Consider the following 25084-nt stretch of genomic DNA (forward strand, 5'->3'; position numbering starts at 1 on the left):
TGTAATTGTTGTACATAAGTAAGTATATTTAATTTTGTAGATTTGTAAATAAGACTGTGACTTCTTGAATCAAACGGTATAGTGGAGGTGGATTGTATGAAATTTAAATCATCTTTATCAGCTTTGTATTTTTGTGATCCAGTTTGAATAGTGAGTGACTCATCAGTTGCTTGTAATTACAGGCGTAAGGGATATAACAATTTAGCTGCTATAAGTAGCTTATATAACATATAACATTTCTTATAGCATCAATGATTATGGGCAAAAGTGAATAATCATAACGTTATCACAAATACTCTTGTACCTCAAAACTATTAAAATAAAAATTAAAAAGTTAGATTATTGTTTTAATACTGAAATTATCATTTTCGAATGATGTGTTATCTGTGCACACTTAAACAAGGTCTGATTATTGTATTTCTATAATTTTTATTAATAATACTGGCATTGTCTCGTTTTTTAAGGAATTACTAATATTGTGAACGAGACATAGCTTGTTATGAGTGAGTTGATTAAGTACGGCATATTAGGATTATAACAGCGATTTTTACATCGCTTGCAGGCCAATATGCAGCGGATTAATTAACTTTTCAAAGCAATTTATTGAGAGGCGACTACCAAACTCTGGGCTGTTACTGTGATTTTATAGACAGAATAACCCAATAAATTTGTATTGACTTAACACATGATTTGAACTCTGGACGTTAAAATGTGTAGCCTTATAAATTATCTGCTGGACCATCGTGACAGTTCAGTTGGTATATGTTTGAAGAAATGTATACATTTTCCAAATATTATTTCATACTATGTGACTATTGTTGTCACGATGGTCGCAATATCTTTAGGAATATGGTTAAATCATACTTTCTATAAATAATTTATGTCAAGTATTACATAACTTTTGAGAGTGATTGTGAACAAACAAATAAATTCTCACACTTATAGCATTAGTAAGAAAATAGAATTTATACCAGATTTTGGGTTCGAATATAACAAGTAATTTTATTATTAAATATGTATGTTATTACATAATTATAACTTGAGCGTATGTAAACTATTAAATCGTTTAATAGTTCACCTATAAATGGTATCATCACGACTTTGATTCAAAAAATCATTCATATAATCGTTACTTGTCACGTAAGTTGGTTGAAAGTTGATTATTGTTATCTTGTCTAAATAATGTTATATGGTTTCGCGTGTATGTTTTATCTTGAATTTTGATATATTATGTCGAGTTTATTCTGTAGTGAAATCTTATCTATCGATATATCGCGTAGTGATGTACCATAGTTTATCTCAAAGACACATCGATATAATGGATAACAACTACGCGCAGACATTGCGAAAGTTTAAATTAAGCAAATTTTCTGTAAGGTTAATCGGCAGACATCGGTATTTTGTAATTTGTATAAAATTTTGAAGCATATGAAAGCTACTAAACGATACAGGATTTTGAATCGTTATCGAGCTTCTATATATGGATCCATCTATGTCACATAAAACTACAAATAATTAATTAATAGTTAATAGTGCCATATTATTTGATTTAACATTTGCTATATTAATAGTATGTATGTGAATGTTGATGTATGGTGTTAGACTTGTAGCTAAGAAAGCATGTTTCCGCGTGTCAGGACGTGCTTATCTATTCTAGTTACAGTAATTTCACTTTCGAAATTCATTTTTTTAATTTTAGGTATCTGGACAGTTCAAATATTTTTTGTTTTTTTTTTAAACATACATTTCGCTTATCTATGATCCATTGTATTTTTTTTTGGTTTGTAAGTATTAATACAGAGTGTTTTAATTCAAAATGTTTTTAACGCTAGTTTCTTAACTTATGACCAAAGCCTGACTGATCTGAATAAAATACTGAACTCTCATTGGTGGCATGTCGCGTCATCAGCTGCTACTGCAATGATGATGAGCAATGACCAATCAGATTAAAGAAAAATCAAATGTTTTTACCAGGCTCAGTTCGTCTTTGTTTCATCTGCAAACATAATAGAGCATAAATTAAAATGTGTTTCCCAAAGTTAATGTATGAATAAGACTTTTGTTATATATAATAGGAAAAAAAGTTTAAAAGAAATATAAACAGTGTTTGTAATCATTCCACCTGCCACTATACGAATACAAGTTTACAAAAACATTAAAAAAACCTCTGGATTTTCATTTATGTTTTTACTGTCTCAATAATTGCACTTTAAGAGATATATTGTTTTGTAAATTTTCTTTTAATAAGATTTGTAATAAGTATCTAGGTATTTATTTTTAAATGTAACCCAAAATCACATATATCGGACTTCAGTGATATTAATATATTGTTTAACTATGTAAGTAAATACATATTACGCTTGTTGCCTAATAAAGTTTTAAATAAAATATTTTTATTATTTTCAATTCCTAGTTTTGTTATGACATACAGATATGCGATGATAACTATTTATTTTACTGAAATCAATCTCCATACAGTAATTATAATATTATATTCAGTATTTGGTTAAAGCTATGACATATTTTTCCTGCTCAACTCTTCTAACTTCACATAAATGAATTGCTCCGGGAAGGATTAAGGTCTAGATTTTATTTTAATTTATAAACAGTTACGTCTTATATGTAAATTTGTCGAAATAACTTTATTGAAAACTACGTAACTTATGCTGACTGAACTATAAGATACTCATCTAACATATGGTATTGAATAGTAGGACGTAATAAAATAAAATAATTTAAGTATGATCATCAATAAATATCATTAAGCTTTTTCTACAGATTGCTTTTCACAGGACGTTTAAATATAAATGCGGAAAAAGAATTGAGGCGTGAGGTAAGTGAGAATTGTACAATATTTGAAATCTTATTATTTAAAATAACATAACACGAGAATCATTATTTTTCCCCGCGTCTAGCTCACAATGGAATGTAAGGTAAATAAAGAAAATAAAAATGTAAATAGTTTTCGCACGAGTGTGAGGCAGTGTTTCGTAGGTTTTAGGCGCAATAAAGTAGTAGTTATATCAATAAAATATCATCAAATTCGGTTCAGTGGTTTAACTTTGAAAGTGTGACAGGCAGTCAGACAGATAGAGTTACTTTCGCATGTATAATATGAGTATTGATAAGAATAGATTGTACACAAATGTAGCGCGATTGTATTATCTTAATATCGAAATAGTCGTTTAACGTTTATAAAACTTTGAGCGTTGTCCAAAGTCAATTGACCCATTGACTAATTCGGCTCTAGTCGTAAGTAAACATCATTTCGGTTTCCTTCGATATTTATTTATTTTTTGGATACAATCTGTTTTGCGTTGGCTCTAACATCGAGTGTTTCTTTAATTTATTCACCAACAATAGAGTAAATTAATATAATAAAAGAGTATTACTGTATGTCTCCGTTATTATTATTAACTAGTCTCGTCCATTGCTAGTACATAGCCTCTCCAATGGGATGCCACTGAACTCGACCTTCAGAGTAGATCCACCTTACGAGTATTACTTGGGTTCTTTCTGCAAACTCACCTGGGTAGATACCCCATTCATCATATATTCTACCGCAAAACAGCAATACCTAATGTTGTTGTTTTCAGGTTTAAAGGGTGAGTGAGCCAGCCCAAGAGATATAACATCTTCGTTCCTCAGGTTGGTGGCGTATTGGTGATGTAAAGAATGTATAATATTTCTTACGGTGCACATGCGGAAATGATCATTTACAATCAGGTGGCCATTCCTATACTACGCCAACTACGGCCAAGGTGTGGTTTGCACCCCAGAAAATGTCTATTCCAAATTTGCGGTTCTGCGACATTTGTGATTAGCCCATAGCCACTTCAGTGTGTGAAGACAATTATAAACACGTTTGAATCAGCATGTTACAAGACTGAATTGAGTGTAAGAAATATAAGTAAGTCCGTTCTTTCACAATCAATGCGCTGTCAAACCACGGGCTCTAAGATCTAGTAAGTACAATTTGTACAATTTCTAAACAATTCAGTACCCTGTGGAATTTGAATGCATGAGGTCTTTCTCGTTGATTTTCATTATTTATATAAATAACTGCTGACAATAAATAAAACAAGGGCAACGATCAACTCAAGTCCAAAAATTAATAGCCTATAATCAGCTATGGACGATTCCGCTTCAATTAGTCATAGTCTTATATCGATACGTTCACATGATTAAGCCACAAAGTAAGAAAAAACTACATAAAAGATCTGCAGCCATGAGGATGCATCACTTTTGTTGGATGCCTTTTTCTGTTAAAAATGCGGAGACAGTATATTTGCTGACTAATTCTCAGAGCCTTTAAATTGTCTCTTATCGATATACTGCTATATATGTCTATGTCTAATATTTCTCTTGTCATATATTACTCCATTTTAAGCGCGCTATCATTGATAACTAAGCGGTTTCATACTGGCGGGGGCAGTCCTTTCATATTTGCTATAAGCTATTAATAATAATGTCTTCCCCATGACCAAATTATATTTTTCTAATACCATATGTCAAAAAAGTTGGGAATGTTTTGAACCATTGTCATGTTAAAAAATAAAGTGTATAATTACTTACAACCTAACATGTCAAAAAATATTTTATAGAAAAAGAATACAGGTTTTTAAGATTTTTTACAAATATCCAATCTTATGTTGTTGCTCAGGCGCGGCAAGGCAAATTTTATATTTTCTATTTCCAACATCTATTCCGTTCCAGACACAGTGATTTTCATTTTGGTTTGAACTTATTTCGAGAATAATATTTGAACATAATAAAACGGTGATGACTTATGAGTAATAACTTCGTAGTTTCATATTAATAGCGGCAAAACACAAAATGACAAGTTCTGAGATTAATGCACTGGTTCTTATTTCAGTCCTTTGTGTCGGTCTGTATGTAATACGATGTTTAATAATTACTGACATTTATTCGACAACGTTTACGAATACATTTTCCTAAAAATAATGTTTCTATCAAACTTTGTTTAGGGACCGGAGTTTCGCACGTTAACGTTTGATACACCGATGAGCGATCTCTACCGCCCAGTGAGAATCGAACCGCGTTGAGGAGAGAACGTGTCTTATAAATAACTCAATCGCGCGTTTTGCACTCTACGTATTCATCATAACATAAAATCAAACAACTGGTTTAAAATATATCTCGTAAATTGTCATAAATATACTGTAAGTGGGACGATATTTTTTCTCGGTTTCGTGATAAAAAAAACTAATAACGATAAGTTATTTTTCATGGAGAATTAAAATAATGGTATAAAAATATATAAATATTTTCTAGTTTTGTTTTAATTTTAATTTTTATATTTTAAAATGATGATGGCTAGTGCGAAATTGATTAGAGACTGTAGCTCGGAGCTAAGTTCCGATGTACGGTCTCTTTCGGTGGCATCTTCCACGGAAGAGCAGGAGTCCACCACCACGGACACTGAATATTCTGAAGAAGAGAAAGAATACGAATTAGAAGATCTCCAAATCTTAAAAACTATCGGTAAGTTAAATAATACTAAAGGCATACGTATCACTAAACTGTAATTAAATTATCCCCGTTTTTTTGTCAATCACAATAAAAAAAATCACGTAATTTCTTAAAATCGAAACGAATTGATGTAAAAATGTCGTCTAAAACGTTTTTTATATTCATGATAAGGACATAGTTTTTATACATACTTAGACGGTTGACTGGACATGATCATAGGTAAATAATATATTGACTTAAATTTTATCTAATTTATTTTTGAGGGAAATCTTGAGTTTTGTTTTTTTTTTTTAAAACGAATTCAGTTTTGTTACTTGTTTGCACTTTAAATAATTTAAATTTTTAATCTGTAAAATAAGGAAATTTAAAATTTTGTCGGAGAGAGTCATTCTCTATTTACGACCCTTTACTGGGTATCTTCGAAAGTTTTTCACACGTATGTGTAATGTGAATGAGAAGTTTGAAATATGTGAAAATAAAAAATACCGTCGAAAACTAAAAACATAATCATAAAATCAATACAGCTAGTGCCTATTTTCCTACATGTACTTATGTTAAATGTTATTGACCGACATACCTGCAAATTGCATTGATTATAATGTTAGTTTACTCGTGTTCTATCTATCCATTATATATATTTTCAGAATAATCAGCGCGTTAGTGGTTTGTAAATATACGATAAAATTATATCAATGTCCTTGGTCTAAATATTTCGTCGCGAATCGTTGCAAAGCGAAAGGTGTAGGAAGCCCCCTTTGACCTAAATATGGAGGGGAGGTAAGAGTCAAGGCCATTTGGAATTTGCAGCTAGATTTATTAAAACTATTTGCGTATTGAGTTTTGTATATGAAGTGTTGTCGATTACCTAACAGTTAACAATTTGTTTGTTTTTTAAAGGTAGGTCTTCTGAAATAGAGTGAATTTAATACTGGAATTACAAACTCAATTCAAAGGATCTGTGCAAGACATAAAACCAATATTTTTATTATGAAGTAAAGCTTCGCTATCGCTTTACGATAAGTTACAAATTTTATAATTGCATCAGTACATATATGTCACTTATTCGTTTATATCCATATTACGTTATATTTACATATTTATAAACTAAATTAACTTTTAAATATTGTAGTTAATAGTAAAAATTATAATGACAAAAATTAAGTCTTATCGAAAGCAATCCCTGAGATGGAAAACTATTGTGAAGATGAAACAGAGCACAAAGCGTCTCGCAGACAGATGTATCTGGTTTACCTATTATCCTCTCAGCGCCCTAGTTACAACGGTAACGAGTACCTAACGACTGCATCACGACTTTGTTTCTGTCATCCAGTCAATTGGAAAGGTGACCAAAATATATGGCTAATAGATAAAGAACTAACAGTGTGAATTTCCCACCGATAGACTAAGGCCTCCTCATCGTTTTGAGTTGTTTTGGAGTTTATTCTACTCCGTTGCTTCGATGTGGGTTGGTGGATACACATTTTTCAGATTTTCATCCAGCCAAGAAATACCTCACGACGTATTCCTTCACTGCTGACCATGAGATGAGTTATGAAAGCAAAGCAGCATATGAAAAATCAGTGGTGCTTACCCGGGCTTGAACCCGCAATCATCGGTTCGGATTCTCGTGTTTTACCCTTTAGGCTATTATAAAAAAATTTTATGAAAATAATAAAACATATATACGCTTATCTTTTAATGAGTCACATTATTGATATGGAATTATATTGATTTTATTCGATTTTTATAATTAAACATAAATAATAATAAGCGATAAATGTTTATTGTGTCTAATATTGTTTGTCATTATATTGTCACGCGTGATTAGCAACAGAATGTGGGTTAGTGTATCACGCGAACTTGGAGATCTGAAAGTAACGCGCATTCGGTATCCTACGGACATTATCTAAGTAAATAATTAAATTATGCTATTGTGTCACCGCGATGTCCCGAATGTTGCTGATGGAATAAATTGATATCACCTGTTAATTAGGCTTATCATTATACCAATAAAATATTTGCCAAACAATTTAAAATGTCGACATTATAACGACGTAACACATGAACATTAAATTAGTTTATATGTGCTCCCACACGAATGTCACTTTTTGATTTGTTGCCACAATTATTATGTTTCACAGAACTTCACATTAGAACGACATATTATATAGCCACGTGCATCCTGCGGTTATAAATGCTATTATACGAGTATTATAGACCCGTGATGTGTGCATTGTGCAAGTGACATACATTTTTTTAGTCAAAGTATATACTTATAAAAAAAGTATTATGTTTTTATATAAAATATAATAATGTAAAGCGATTCAAATAAACGATCATCTCCTCTCAGAAACCCATCAACCTGTTTTTTTGCGGTTAATTAGATTTCAGAAATATTTTTGTATGTGTATAAATAATAGACAATTTTACTATTACTATACCATAACAAAATTTATTAGAATATGTACTGTTCGATAGTGATAGCATCACAAACATCAAAACAAACGCATTTATAGCATAAGTTAGTTATCTGTTTAAAAATCAAATATAAATATTTCTTAGTTTTATTGAATCTGAATTCTTAAATAAGATATTTTATATAAATATGTTACATATTAAAAAATAATTCAAACGGTTATACGATACGTGTGGAATATAATGTAATCTCAGATTGCGATCATAGTTCACAGTTCACACAGATATTTATTACCAGAACTAGGTTTGGTTAGATTACAAAAAGAAAGTCGGTTAAACAATGCCCCAGCCAGAGATGAGAGCACACGGAAACGGTCATATTTCGTACTCTTATGCGTTTTGTAAAAAAACATTTTTATTAGACACTTATGCACAATAAACTAATGTAGACATTTTTATTTAGTCCAAATTGCGATAATAACTTAGAGGTATATTATAAATAATTCGATTTACGTGAATTGTACGTACATATTTTAAGTTTGTGATTTTTTATTACATGTCTTTAGAACAAATTAATTCGACACTAAATCACTTTCATAATAAGATGATTATGTTTTAATTAAATATTGTTTAGTCCACTTTTATAAAGAGTCTTCTTAATAAATTGGTGGTTATTTTGTCTAAGCGAGCTAAATAGATGATAGATTAAGGAATAAGATCCAGAGTTTTTTTTTTTGCTTATGTCAGTACTACACCTGGTTATATGGATTGTGATATTACCAGCTAAATAACTTTTCAACACAAACTCGTAACTTGCCTGAAAACAGGGCTGAGGCAATAAAGTTTTCTGATAATCCGCAGACACCAACAGACCTGCATCATTGTCTCGGATCATTACTTGAGTCACCTTGCACTTCGATGCAGTACCCTTGGCCGGTTTCCATACTCTGTTTACTTATCTTCATTATTGTTTATAATAGGTATATCAAGAATTAATGCAAATGAAAATGCGTATTGTGCATACGGGCGGTGAACTTGAAACCTCATAACGATTTAATACGATGAATGCATTTGTGCGAAGCGTTAGGTTTATATATACGCTTTATATTTTTGGATGTAATAGATGATGTCCTCCTGACCGATTTTGTCCAAAGATGCCATTCTCAAAGGAGAGTAGCCAAATGCGCAGGACATATCATAGTTCACGTTATTTATTTATATGTGAATAGGAATATTATGTATTGTAATGATCAGATTTGAAGGGTAAGTGAGCCAGTATAACTACAGCTATATGGATCATAATATCTTAGTTCCCACGGTTGATGATGCATTGCTGTTGTAAAGAGTGGTTAATATTTCTTACGATTTCAATGTCTAGCATCTATGGCCGATGGTCACAGGCAAGAGGGTCACCTGCTGGTAAGTAACATCCGGTGACCCGTTTAACCGTCCACCTGCCTGTTTTATAATAAAAAATCCCCTTACTCTCAGAATTCGGAAGGACGGCGTATCCGTAACACACAGACAGGCGGATAACAGAAGGCTCACAGATAAGGCAGTGTAAACAGTGCTAATTTCAAAACTCCGACCTGATATTGAGTTTTATTTTTTTGGTACGTAAAATACTGTCGGTAAATATTTTCCAATCAATTTTTATATCCGAAGAAGTGTCCCATTATTATTTGATAATACAGTTATTTTAAGGATTCAAAATTAATAAACAAAATTAATTCTATTAAAATCTATATAAAATGATTACCATTTATACACAACAATAATATTTTTCGATAATATCTACATCCAGGTTTGCGAGCTGATTGTAAAATGGCAATTTAAAAGTGCTTATAATGAACCTTATGAATAAAGTTTTCATTTATTTATAATGTTACTATGTCTTTGGATACAAGATTGATGATAAGTATAATAAAAAACAATACATAGGCATATAATTTTGTCTAAAGTATAATATGTAATATTTTTTATTGGACGGTCAATGCGAGGAATTCAAATAAATCGTTGAAAGTGAATTTAACTTCTGCTATTCCTGTAGCGTACTCAGTAGAAGTGGCGTTATGTAAGACATCAGCGGACGACTTCAAGATACGTATCCGAATAACGATAACGCTTTCTCTGACACAAACACTCGTCCGCTTCGTGTGGGTCGTGGAAATGTTAATTTCTTTAGCTCTTTGATTGACCTTACTTTACAATGATAGATATCAGATTGGTGACTTGTAATTGTAATCATACAAACCATTTCAGTTTTAATTTTCAATCTTATGTCGTTAAAATAAAGTAGATTTTTTGTCAATGTGAATATTTCTCATTTTACTGCCTTCTGTATCAACTCACTAAAATTCAAAAATAGAAGTAGAAAAATAAAAGTTTTATATTTAATTTATGGTTTTATTGTTCCTCGATGGATCGAGCCAAGAATAGTAAATCGTAAATCTTCGTAAACCAACGTAAATCTTTCTTTTTCGAAAATAACAAAGTTCAACTTCGGCAAACGGGTTTGTTTATATAACCGAGTGAAGGTAATCGAAGACGATTTTCGTCAAGTCCGGGGCTTGTCGCAAGTTATATGTGTCGTTGAGTCAATAAACTCGAAAGTGAAGCGAGCTAAGAGACAAGGTGTGTTAAAAATTAGGCAGCATATTTGTTTTATTGCCTATAATGTAATTGGAAAGTATTGCGGATTAACCTAGGAAAAATAAACATAAGATATTTTAAATAAATAATCGTATTTATCCAATTTCATTAATTTAGAAGCTTAACGCTTTATTTTATTCAGTGATTCGTGTTGCGGTAAATCTCTTAGCTAAATTTACGCTTAATCAATTTAGGTTGAAAAATGAATATCAGTAGACTAATGGATCAAATAAATAGTACGATCACTTGCCATGCCCTACTAATCCATATTTTTGCTAAACAAAAATAACAAATGCAATTTATACGAGCCGAATCTTTCTCTTCCGGTGAAACGACCTATTTAAAAGGAACTCACGATCTTCCCACGCTTCTGGGAAACACTCGTTGAAGTTTTGACAATATATTTTAATGATAAGTACGACGACCTGTAATTTTATAGAATAATACAATAAGCTCTTGTGATTGATATACTTTCATAACTTTATCATATGCGAATGTTGTACAATTATCTGCACTCAAGAAGCTTAAAGTATTGTGGCAGCTTACACGAGCTGAGCTTTTTAATTAGTGACAAAATAATAATAATCAGTAATGTTAAGATTATTGTTGCTACTGTCAAATGTCATATACAGGTTTCATATGTACAAAAAACATGCACGTTTACAACATAAATAGCATATTTTTATTATACTACGCGTTTCATGTAACGTAACATTTAACCATAGGTTAGTGGCACTTTGACATTTATATATTTATATATCTTACAGTGCCATATCCACAGGTCTCAATGGTGACCACTCACCATCAGATGTCACTTTCGACCGTACATAAATAAAACTAATCCAATGTTTTTAAATAAATCTTTTTTCATTTAAAACCATTGGATTTTATATATATATGTATTTTAATCCTAGTTTAAGTTTAATTATGCTTAATAAAAGTATTAATTTACAAGAACTAATTATTATAAGTAACTTATTTATGCTGAGCAAAAGCTTTTAAACGTAGCAAAGACTTATTTTCTTATTTATAAAATGGCTTGTGTGCTTCAAGGCGCTTTAACTTATCAAGGTGCCAGATTAACAGCTATCAATATAGATTATATATATATTTTAGTTGTTGGAGAGACATATGTTTATATAACGTATGCTTACATATGTAGCTTTACGCTTAATACATTTCTGTAAAAAGACGATTCAAAAGTGCTTCTAAAAGCCTACTTGAATAAAGTATATTTTGAATTTGTACGTTGTAAAGTACTGTCAAGAAATATTTGTAAATATTCCATTGTTTGGTTTAGCTAATTAAAGTTTCGCTATTACAATAATAACCAACAGTTAAATACAAACGAACAATACAAAATCCTTATTCCATCGAAATAAACTAAGGGAACCAAAAGCAGAGACCCTGATGATGTTATCCCATTTATAGAAACTAGTTGAGTTAATTGACTTAGGTGTAAAGCCATTAAATCCAGAGCTTTTCCTTAAACACTCTAATACTTAAGCTTATATAAAAGCAGTTTATTCAATCTAATGCTTATTTACATTACAGAATATATGATTAGCATTCTGTGATTTCTTCCATGTATCGTATTTATGTATAAGCAAAGCTAGACTACCGTCAGTTGTGGGGTGATTCCTAGTAAAATCTTAGTGCTCTCAATGAAAAATACTACTCACACGAAAATTTACAAGGAGTTGTTATAAATTATTATAATTTTCATTTTGATTATGACGAGTATTTAAAAATAGAACAAATAATAAAAAATATCTTCTTTCTCTAAATACATGGACAAAGAAATATTCAATTCGTCATTTGTTTTTTAAATAGTGATTAGTTCAAATGATAATTTTAATTCCATGCTTTAATATGTAACATTATTTGTAACCACTTTAACCACCTAAAAGTGATCCCGATCAAAAGTTAAATGAATGTTAATTCATTTAAAATTAATCTTGTTAATTGTGTTGTAAAATTTCGTTTGAATATTTTATAAATCAAAATATCTTTTAAGTGTTTTTAACAAAATTATATTTACCTATTTGTTATTTTTAGTAAATATGTAAAAATAGTTGTCTGAAACAAAAATTAAATATCCTAATCTTAATTCACATAAAACCTTTGATTCTTCTTCATCCGTTTTGATAGGGAAAACATATTATCTATGACTTCTCAGAGATATTACCTCTGCGATAAAAATATTTATAGCTTTACTATTATCATGTTTAAGTTATTTGTCTTATTTAACTGTTTATTCTATATACGTAATTATTATAACAAAGTTAAGTAAAGTGGCATAGAATCTTCTCTTACATAGCCTTCTGGCGTACTGTTATATTTAATAGACAATGAGATTAAGACAAAGACAATATTACCATAATTTTTAAGCTTCTATCAATATTAAGACAAAACATACGTGATCTTTTTAGTGAGATTATATGCCTACGATCTTTTTCAGGTGATAATCATGAGACATTAAATAATAGCTATATTTAAATATATAACGATCTATATTATAATAGTTTGTGACAATACATAATAAAAAAAAACCTTTAAAATAAATTATAGATTTTAATAGGCATTGCTTAAATCTAATTCTCACTTATCACAAATTCTAATGTCAAACATGAATGCTTAGTGTTATTGTGTTCTGGATTCAAGGGTGATTGAGCCAGTGTAACACATCTTAGCTTCCAAGGTTTTTGGCGCATTGGTAATGTTTTGGACACTTACCGTTTGGTGGCCCGATAGGCCGCCCTACCTATATTATAAAAAAAATGCGATAAGTTTGAAAAACTATCACTTTTTGTGAAAGTCATTTTTTACAAATGGCATGAAACCTGATAGATTTAAAAAAGCTGTTCAATCAAAGAAGATAAAAAATCACGTTTAAATAATTCGTTTGCGTCAACACTTTTATGTATCTGCATATATTTTATTGATGAATATTATCTTTCAATAGCTTTTACGAGATGTATATTGTTATTGGAATGAAGAAACCAGTAAATTTAACATTGTTATGAAAGATTAGTATATCGATGGCTGCCAACACGTGCCGTCTGCACAAGCCTGATGGAAATAATATAGTGTTTGTAATCTTTACGAATATCCCTTTCATTTAACGTCAAACGTCGAAGTAATCCCAGTTATTACAGCAGTTTCTTTTTATATGACTGTTGGCAAACAGCTATAATTTTTTACTGTTTTACAAAAGTCTAGGCTACACTGGATATAATGATAAATTCGAGTGACAATTTCGAATATTAAGAGGAAATATTTATAATTAAATAATAATTAGGGTCATCAAATATATTATTTTTATATTGATGACTGGCTGTTTTTTATAAATCCCACACGTTTCTTTTCTTTAAGTTGTAATTTCCAAAAAAAATATCTTAGCAAATGCGTACGTTATAAAATAAAAAAATAATGTTCTATATTCAGCTTTCTAAATTTAGTAGTTTTGGCCGTGCGGCAATAGTCAGTATTATAAGTATTGATACAGCATTCCGTATTATCGCTTCTACTGGTGACGGGAGGCCTGCCCAATTTATCGTCCTCCTATAATCGGAATTGCCAGTCAACGAGGAAATTCTGCTATGCTTGTTACAATTCCAATCATTATTAGTTCTGTAGCTATTTCTAATTTCGATTTTTATATATTTGTTTAAGTTCTTAAAATTAAAATGTACGTAGTCGGTAAAGAAGGTACCATAGCCATAAAAATTTAGACTTACATCCTGACAAGAACTTAATAAGTGCTTCAAAATACATCATAACTAAAATTAAAAATATATATCATAATGCACACAGCACACGCATTACTGTGAGCCATAATACTGTTAAAGGTTTAATCTTTTAATTTTCGTCTGAGTAAAGAGAGAACTGATAGCAATTAGACACATTAAAATACCAAGCACTTATGAGGCAACGTACAATGGATTATGAAAGGCAATAAAGTTGTATAATTAAAAAAATAGTCAAATATACCGAATTATATGATATGACGATGATCTTAATAATCATTTATTTATTGACATTTTAAATATAACAGAGAAATAACTATTTTGGCAAATTCATATATCATTGTATGGTACGTTTAAGACAAGTAATCCCTAAGTACTGTTTTAATTAATTAACTTTTCATGCCAGAGACAATAAAGTATATCTAAAAATATATCACGATGTAAATATTAGAATTATTAATAGTCATCCCACGCTGTAGTAAAACGTATGTGTAAGGGCACGGACAGCTTTTAATTCGATTTACTTATAGCTAGTTTTCACAATAAACTATTTCAAATAAGTACGTAATTCAGTATTTTTACCATCTCATACAAACATTTAAGGCAGGATAGATCAGATGTTCAGTGGTGCTATTACGGTTATAGCATAGCAACTGTTGCTATCGAATATTTGTTGCGGATTGATATGAAATCGAATCAAATAAAAAAAATATATAAATCAGTTTTATAGACCTATGCAATAGCATAATACTCCATAATACTGATTTATCGACTGCAACATTTATTAAACCACAAAAAACAAATTGATAGCAACAGTTGCTATGCTATATCCGTAATAGCACCACTGGTCCGTCTATGTTTTACATACACAAGTATGGGTACAATAATTGTCTGTTTTTAATCATTGCCTTTTTATTATTGAATTATGATATTATCAAGTATACTTAAAATTATAATAGAATTAATTAAGGCCAAGCAATTACAAATTGCGTTGTCTTAAGAATTTCAGTCAGTAATCGTTTAAAACGACTTCGAATTGTTTGAGCACAGACAGTTTAAGGTCAATAAAAATATTACGTGTTTAAAGAATGTTATCTTATTACGTAATAATTGAAAGAGTGTTTTATAATTGAGAATGGGTGTCAATGTTGTATCTCGCTACGGTACATTTAGTTATTCTGCACGGTGTACTGTATATTACTTCCGTAGTGTCATCGGCTTATAAAAACAGGCAGCATTCGTCGAGTTCCTGAGAGCAATTTCCGATTTCACGCGTCACGATTTAAGATCATTAAACCATATGAAGATCGCGATTGTTTTTTTTCCCGTCCCCAATATAAATAATACATTACATTTAACTGCATCATAAACAGTCTACGTTATCATTGAAAAGACGTGAGGTGAATTTTTGTTATGTTATTTTTAGGAACAGGAAATTATTTTGATTTTACTGATTGTATTTTTACTAAGTGAAGTTGTTGTGACTTCTTTAATTGTGATGAAAAATTTGTTTTTAAATCACTGTTCTCAATACCGGAGATAATAGCCGTTTGCAAAGATTGCCGGAGGTGCCAACCAATTCTCAGAAACTAAATATTATGTTACCTATTCTAAGCTGACTGGACCGTTTATAATTTTTTATTAGATTCTTAAGAAATGTAATATTTATTTGACGCTCTAAAGTTGCTATTTAAAACTAGGAAATGTCATCTTTACTAGACTGTCATATACGTGACACTTCTCGCTTTTAATTTAACGTAATTTTAAATAATTTATCTACATATAACGCTACGTCGATTTAGGTTATTTATACTGTTATGATATATTAATAGATATTTTAGCATAATAACTATTTATATATTTCTTAATATATCAATTTATATATTTATTTAAATAAACCGGTTTCAGTTTAAAGCTAGGCTTAACTGCTTCTAAAGTTCTGTCTCTGATTTTTTTTAGTTTTTTTTTTCTTTATAACTAACTACCTACATAAAACTTCAATGAATTGGGTGGGAAATAATATTTTTTATTTAATGATACTACTAAAAAAATGGTCCTAATTATTTAAAGTGTATAAAAATATACATATTCTATGTATTTATGATTTTTGTACAATCATTTAATACAAAAGCATCAAACCAAACTAATTTATTCAAGCAATAATCACCTGCTCTAATTTTCAAGAGTGATTTGCTTTTCTCTGACAAGCTTATTTTAGCTTATTACCATAATATAATATTTTGTTAACCTATTTACGTTGCACGCGATGTTAGGAACGCATGACAGAATTTAATTATTACAACGTCATTCACTTCGTGACAAAGAGATCTAAATACGTTGAATTTTATGATATTCTAGTAAATATATAATTAAAAAAAAAGTATCAGGGTGTCTAATTTATTTATTCAATGTACAAGCATTACAATTTCTTATTGATTTTTAATAATTAAATTCTGCCACATGTGTATTCCACCAACCCGCATTGGAGCAGCGTGGTGGAATATGCTCCAAACCTTCTCCTCAAAGGGAGAGGAGGCCTTTATCCCAGCAGTGGGACATTTACGGGCTGCTAATGCTAAAAAAAATTGATTTTTAAAGTAAAAACTACTAAGGGGATAAAAAATACTCATATTCGAAAAGTAGTACTCATATAATAGTTTTATAAAATTTAATGTAAATAAATTGTACGAATACAAATAAAAGACTCGGTATTTTGTTTTTATTTTAATACGACAATGAGAAAGAAGACTTATGAATAATATTCGTGATCTGAATATCGTTTACCACAATATAACCGAGTTTTATAACATTACTGTTATATTACAAACAATTATAAAGATGTATGAAACTGCTTTCTGTTTTTCCGTGTAGTAATTGGACGAAATAACGATTGTTATCCTTGAGTGTTGCAGTTCACTTTTATGGTAAGATAGCAGGTTTTGATTAAATGCAGTATTAGACTGTGCTTGCAAAACTAAATATCTAATATTACTCCAGATTGCATAATAATCCTATCAAGTTTATTTACTGATACATTTACTTAATACACATGTATCTTTATTACTTCGTTGGACAAGTCATTCCAAAACTGGATTCCTGCTGGGTCAGTTTATTCTGTCACGGAATGTTCAGCAGAAGTTTTGGTTTGCATCCTCTTCGCTCTTATCGAACTTTGATCTGATCTGATTCGATCTATGATAATAAGGAAATAGAGAGTGAACCTTTGTTAGAACATATAGTTATATATATACAAACAGTTTGTGCACACTTATGCTCTGCGCAGGCTGCGCAGTTGGCTAGTCTCAGTTCAATTCAATCTTAATTTAATGGCTTTTAGTTGTGCCGACAGGTCACAGATTATTTCGCCAATGTCACGTAGGATGGAGAAGAGACGAATGAGATTGATCGCTAGCCTCAGTTAGGGATGATCGCCCTGACTAATGTTGGAAGGAAGGCATTGTATTCAGAATGTTACTAGTACTAAAGAAAGACTATTGTCATCAATATTATTATTTGAATTACGTTAGGATAATAATTTCCAGATAACTTAATATCCTAACGTTTTAAAGATTATTTCATTTCGTGATGTTTGATATCGAAACTCCGATTCCTCTTTAATTGTACATAATTATATTTATTAATTAAGTACACGAAGAGAAATTAGGAAGTACCCTTAGAATATTTAGTTAATCTTGATATTAACAACTGTTGTGACTTGTCTGCTGACGGCCCTCGGACGCAGATTTGCTATGACTTATTGGATTCGTTCCAAATTTACAAGTTAAACTTCACATTTTGACATGCGATGGGGATGGCAACATTTATATCAGCGTTGTTTGTTCTTGTAACACGAGGACAGATTTATGTGTGATATTAATAAAGTGTCTGGAAAAACATTCGATTTAAAGTGTAAAATTTTAAAAACAATTTACAAGTGTAAGGTCACAACGAAAGCGGAAAAGTTTACGTTGAAGTTATATTCAAACTGACGATTATTATTCTAAAAAAAAAGATTATCACCACGAAATATGCTTGAGCTTTATAAAATATAAAAGTAAAAGTAATTTACTTGCAAATGTGTAATAATATTTAAACGATGTTGGTTTGTTAAAGTTGTTTTTGTCGAGGATCATTAATATTTTTTTAAATTAATGGTTAAATCTTGCAAGCCGCTACGACAAGATTTAATCATAAATTAAAAAAATAATGAGTTAAATTGTATATTCACCTCACCCCTCACTTTTAAGCTATTATTAATTACAAAAAATAATTCAAATAATTGTGTCTGAAATTTAAATGTTTGAAATTAACATAATATACTTCTTTCCGATACGTTCGGGATAAGAAAGTTGTCTGATGTTGCATATAAATGAAGAAAAAGCTTTAGAAATTTATAATATAAAATGTCTGAATTTTGAGATGAACGGTACAACTAATGAAATTTTATTTCCATCGCAACATCTATTTTATTGTTATGTCCAAACAAGTTGGATCTGGTAAATAGCGTCCAAAAATCATACAAAAATGTGTACAAAAACTTTATATGGTATCCATGTAAGTTTAAAAAACCTCGTTATTGAATAAGCAAAGTATATGTTGCATTAAAAATATAAATCCGTTGCGGGTTGCTGGATATACATGTTACAAATTTTCATCCGCCAAGTGTAAGTTACCACACGATATTTGAACAATGAATTATAAACAAAAAATAAGCACGTGAAAACTTGCTTACGTAGGAAACCCGCAATCGTAAGATAAGAGTAGCGTGATCCAACCACTGGGCCATATCGGTTCCTAGTAAATTACGTCATCAAGAATAATAGTCAAACAGTAATTGAAATAGATGAATATCTGAGTTCACCACAGAAGTGCAACGTCTAATTACATCGTAGGTCCCACTTTTAGCCTGAATGTGGAACAAGGTTTGTTTCCAAACGTACTTTATTTGACACTAAACATGTTATAGCACATCCCGTCTCTCATCATCATATGACTTTTATGTGTAATATCGAGGTTTACGGCGGACATAAAAATATCTGTTCTCATCGCTTCTTAATTAAATATAATAATTCTGTTAGCGCATAAATAACCTCTCATTATTGCTAGAATATTTATCGATTCGGCACTAAAAGTGTAGTTTAGTAGTTTATTAGTATTTTGTGAGTAAAAAACAAATAAATATGCAAGTAAAAGCATCTGTCTTAGAATTCATGATACTGACCTGTGTCTACATGTTTTGAATCCCTTTCTATTCTGGCCATAATTGGTTAAAGCGTTCTCTTTTCATCAAATTTTAACATACTATATCTAGAAATGTAGAACAAACATATACACATTATTTACATTTGCAATTTTGTTTACTGATAAGTAGCTATTACTTTTTTATTAAATTTCATAAACGGATAAAAATGTCTACTTTATCTTTTTTTTTAATAAATATTATAGGTTAGATAACTTTTAAACTACTATATTTATTTTATATTTAGTTTTACAAAATAAATAAATAAAACTAATGATTCATAACGAGAAAAAATACGTGACATAATTTATCGAAATAAGTCTAAGAATATTCAATGTTAAATAAATAATGAGACATTGGACTTGAAATTGAAAGGATGAGGTTGCCGTGCCACCTGAATGCACACCTTCCAAGGCTGTATATTTTTTATTTTAATCGAAAAGCACAAAAATAGATCAAATCAATTAGAGTAGTGATTGTTTTCGATAAATTAAATACTATATTTAGTGATGTATTTAATGTCGTATGAAAAAAACCGGCAAAAATGTTACAGATAAAACGAAATAAAACGCACTTGAAGTGATATCATTAATCGTTATAATTAAACAAAAAAATGTAATTATTGTATAGTTTTATCAATTTTATCATTTTATTGTTGTGATGACGTTGGTAACAAAATACTATAGTGACGTAAAAGTTGGCGTCGGATCCGTTATGTGCGTTATGCTGACAGTGAAAGTAGTCAAACTTGTACCATCATAGTTCGTTGTTTTGTTCTATCATTATGTCCTTTTCTTTCTAATATTAAAAGACAGAGACTGTATACCTTCAATAAGAAATGGTGTTTGTTTATGCCATTCTAAACTTCCGATTACAAGGTTCCTATTTTATAAATTGCAAAGTCAATTATATAATATTTGATTGAAATTGATTTGAGATACCATTGAATTATGTAATGAAGTAATTTGTTCGCATCTAGTTTGCTCCAAGTTAAATCGTTAAGCTAAAACTGGTTTCAGAGGAAATTGAAATCGAATCAATTGGTGAATTCCTTTACTAACAATTATTAATTGGATTTTTATGACTTATTCCAGTATACAATTTCTCATATCAATTTATAATATTATTTCAAAAGATATTATTTAAGTATATATCAAAATTGAATTAGTCACAAAAATATCAGATATTTTTTTATAAATTTCGTATAAATTATTTGCTTATTTACAAGTCGTTATCCTCTCCAGAAGCAGCAGCGGGATTTTGTAGGTTACATGTAAACCTGTGCTATCTTTGCCCACCTTGCGCAAGATATCGCCGAAATAAAGTTGGAAGTAGGGACTTACGAAACAGTACGGCGTCATAGCCGCTTAAAAATATCAAACATTACGCAAATTACTCTCCATGACGATTTAAGCAACAATGTATATATTTAATAGCATATTTTACGTATTTGCACTCGCAAATTACGAACGTGATTAAAGAATGTTTATGAAATAACGTTAATGTTTTATGTGATTTTTCTTGAATACGTTTATAACCGAATATTCAATAACACATTATATCCGTTCCCTTTCTTGTAGATAACTTAATTCGTTTGTTTTCACTGTTATATAAAATTAACGTAGGCGATTGCCCAATGAAGAATCAAGCTGATAAATCTAATGTGATGTCATTTTAAAAGAAGAGAAAATATTGAAAGCGCTGTCGAGTCGTTGACTTTCCTCAATAAATCACTTTACATCAACACTAGCCACAGCTAAAAGGTTTTTAATGTATTAAAATGTATTTAATATCGCATTGTTTATTTTTTAAAGGTAGATAAAGTGTTTTTTAAAATATCATTGGTCGCCCGCAGCTTCACTCGCGTTTAAGACGTTGGTAGTCAGGTGTTAGAAATAAAAAGTAACCTACGAGTATGTCTAGCCTTGGCATTCATCAAATTCGTTTCAGTGGTTTGGATGTAAAAGAGCAACAGACAAACAAACAGTTACTTTTGCATTTATGATATTTACTAATAGACATTTGTAAAAGTAAAATAATTTAACTGAATGTAAATGACTCATTGTTGGGCAAACGTCATCTCTCTGTTTGAAGAAAAGGCTTGGAATTTATTTCATCGAGTTGATACATCCGACACACTCAGGAGATTATCGCCTTACAAGAGATGTACAAGTATTAATTAATTTAGCATTTAGCAGTCAACAATGCTTAAAGTTTATTTTTGTACAAAAATATATATTTAACTCAAATAATATTAGAATTTTTCATCAAGAATATCAATTTTGAATTTAACACGATGAAGTATGTAAATTTACGGGCAATTTTTAGTTAAAAATCAGTCCGATGATACAATATTTATTCTAATATTAGGCTGCAATAATAATGTAGTAGAGAAGCGCTGATTCATGATACTGAAAGACGAAATAAAGGCGAATGCTTACGAAGAATTGTTTCAGTATAGTTTATTTTTTGTTTATTTGCAAGTATTACTGGAGGGCAATATGTTAGAAGATACTTAAGGTAAATATTTTTATCGTAATTGGGAATGCCGTTTATGATTCATCAGATTTCACGAAAGTTGCTCCGTATACTGTATCAGATTATTGTCCAGCGTATTAATAATACAATAACAACTATCATCTATCTATCTGTACTTAAAATTGAATGATTCATGTTGATAGTCTGTTTTTTTTTATAATTATTCTTTATTTGAGTTTATCAGAATTCTTAATTGAATAAATTAGAGATATTAAAATTCAATACCACCGCGATCTTGTTAGACATATTACTAATAGTTATAATGTATCGGTCAGATATACTCATACCGTATACATAATTAAGTGTTAGATCAAGTCCTGACTGAAAAAAAATCTGACTTGCCTATGTTTTTAATTAAGAACCTAAAAATAATTTTCATGTCCAACCTGAACGAGTTCATGCTTTACCGGCTTTACTTTACAACAGGAGTCAATAACCATGACTTTGGACTACCTGCCGCCAAGAATTTCTTGTCATTCGGGGTTGCCGCCCAGGTCTCCAGGATCTACTACTTAATAAGCTGGCCCATAAATGATGCATGCAATGCAGACAAATAATAATAATGTTAAACTTTAATATTTACTTTACTGAAATTTCAAATGTCTGTGTTTATTGTTTCAGGAACCGGAACTTTTGGCCGTGTATGTCTCTGCCGGGACAAAGCCGCGGACGAATATTTGGCTATGAAAATTTTGTCCATGGCAGATGTTATCCGTTTGAAACAAGTGGACCATGTCATGAACGAGAAGAGCATTTTGGCAGAAATCAATCATCCTTTCATAGTTAATTTGTAAGTTATTTGTTTTGAAGTAATAAGGGTACATACGATTTGTATGACGTAAGTAAGAGAAAAACATCGGCTCGGAGCCAATTATTCTAGTAGGCATTATCACATGTAGGTATTTGTTGTAAAATATTAGGTACTTACTATAAATTTAGTATTCAATTGTTTTGAGAATATATTTTCTAAAAAAAAAGGAAAGTGTAATGTTTTTCAATCAATCAAAGAAGTATCAACATTAATATACTTTTAGTTCAATGGTAAGTAATTTACCAATTCTGTACATAAAAAAGTAAAGTAACATCCTGTATATGTCCCACAGCTGGACTAATCCCCCTTTCCCTTTTTTTTGGGGACGGCTTTGAGCCTGTCCCTACGTAGTTATAATGTTTGTTAGTGGAATTAACAGACTTTCATCCGACAGGTTTCCTCACGATGTCTTTATTCATCGCCAAGCACGATATCAATTACAAACTTAAAAGTATATGAAAATTCAGTGCTTGCCCCTTTTGAAATCCATGTGTATACTGGAACTAGATTTTTTTATTAATTCAGATATTATTCAAAGCTTAATTGTTAAGCGTTTTCATACGTATTTAAAGATTGATTGATTTGCACTATTGCACTTCGGAGTTCGTACGTACAAAAGTATGCTCGCCAGCGAGTCAAAGGTCCGAGCGAGCATGCCGCACGATCTTAGCACACGTGTTGGGCAAGCCTCATCAGACGCAGATCTGGCAATCATCACCCTCAATTCTTTTTATTGACAGCAACTGTGATATATTCGAATATCAAACATCGAACGATTAAACATTCGTTACTAGCTGTCAATTTGAATAATTATAGTTTTCTTAATATATTATTTTCTATAAGTGCTCCGCAATTCTCCACTCTCCGCTTATCGGACAACAAATCCTGTTTTGGAAGAACATTTGAAGTTCACTAATGGAAATGTTCCAAACATTCCCTATTTGTGCTCCACAACTACATATTTGTCTTTGCACTAAAGACGTTTTTTTCTATCCAATTATACAAAATAATAAGAAAACTTATAAGAGTAAAACAACCACGAGGTATTTGCTTTTTTATTTACAAGAAAATGTTACTAGTTAAATAATCTATACAAATTTTATAAATGCAAAATTTTTTACTGTGTATCTGTCTGTCTGTTGCTCTTTCACGATGAAGCCACTGAACCGATTTTGTAAGAAAATATGGTATGAAAAAAATTTGAACCACAAGTAAAGACATTTTTATGTCTAGCACCCGACGACGTGGCGGGCAACTAGTAATTCATAATATTGCGAAACATATAAGAGCACTTCATGAAAAACCTAATAGTAAGAAATTTGTTTGCAGACGATGGTGGACACACGATGACTCCTGCCTCTACATGCTGTTCGACTACGTGTGTGGTGGAGAACTATTCTCTTATTTGAGAAACGCAGGCCGTTTCAGCAATAGTATCGGTGAGATTATAAATAATTTTAAACTAATATTTAAAATTGGACCTTAATGACGCCTGCAGTGCAAAGGCTTCGTTTTGATTTAAGGGGGCAGATGCAGATTCCCTGACCATGTTTAGCTTTTGTTCTTACAAAGTGATCATATGAAGCACTTATAGGTTTCTCGCTCCATCGTCGACTACATCTTGACATAATTGTACAGATTGCGGTCAAGAGTAAACCTATATTCCACTATAAAAATTTCAGAGCTGAAACTGCGAATAAAATCGTATTCTTATGACCTATCCACTCTGTATTTAATTAAGATCAAACTGTAGTATAATATGGTTAGCTAATTCTTGACCAGATACAATTTTAAGTTTAATAAAAAACAAAGCCGTCAATCAATATGTAGAATTTAGATAAAACATTATATAGACATTATTAGTAGTATACAAATTAGGTTTATAGTATGGTGTTTAACAGAAATGAATAAAAACTTAAGTCGGCGAGTGGATTGTTTCAAGGTATATGTATTTCCTCTGTGGCGTTTTGGTGCAGTGATTGATAGAATGACGTCATCGTATTCGTTCCGTGCCAACTTTATTTCATTACACCAAGTAAAATTTTATAACAGTAGGCACTTCTGTTATTTTGATAAGAATACTAAATCCACTTCGAATTTATTACACATCCAACAAAATGGCTTAAAAGATAGAAATCATCTGTACGTCGCTATTAATTGTTATAAATTTAAAGATCTTAAAAATAT

The 25084-nt window shown here is 30.6% G+C and overlaps 1 protein-coding gene across 1 annotated transcript in view; it reads left to right on the forward strand.

Moving 5' to 3' along the window:
• Positions 1-5056: 5056 nt before the first annotated feature.
• The window catches only part of LOC125077231 (cAMP-dependent protein kinase catalytic subunit 3), a 31423-nt gene continuing 11395 nt past the window's right edge, over positions 5057-25084 (forward strand). Inside the window, exons 1-3 of the mRNA XM_047689109.1 lie at positions 5057-5505; positions 22708-22876; positions 24227-24336. Coding sequence (XP_047545065.1) covers positions 5328-5505; positions 22708-22876; positions 24227-24336 — 457 coding nt within the window. The 5' untranslated portion in view covers positions 5057-5327. The remainder of the gene's footprint in view (positions 5506-22707; positions 22877-24226; positions 24337-25084) is intronic.

The sequence above is a fragment of the Vanessa atalanta genome, chromosome 3, assembly GCF_905147765.1.
Source record: "Vanessa atalanta chromosome 3, ilVanAtal1.2, whole genome shotgun sequence".
NCBI lineage: Eukaryota > Metazoa > Arthropoda > Insecta > Lepidoptera > Nymphalidae > Vanessa > Vanessa atalanta.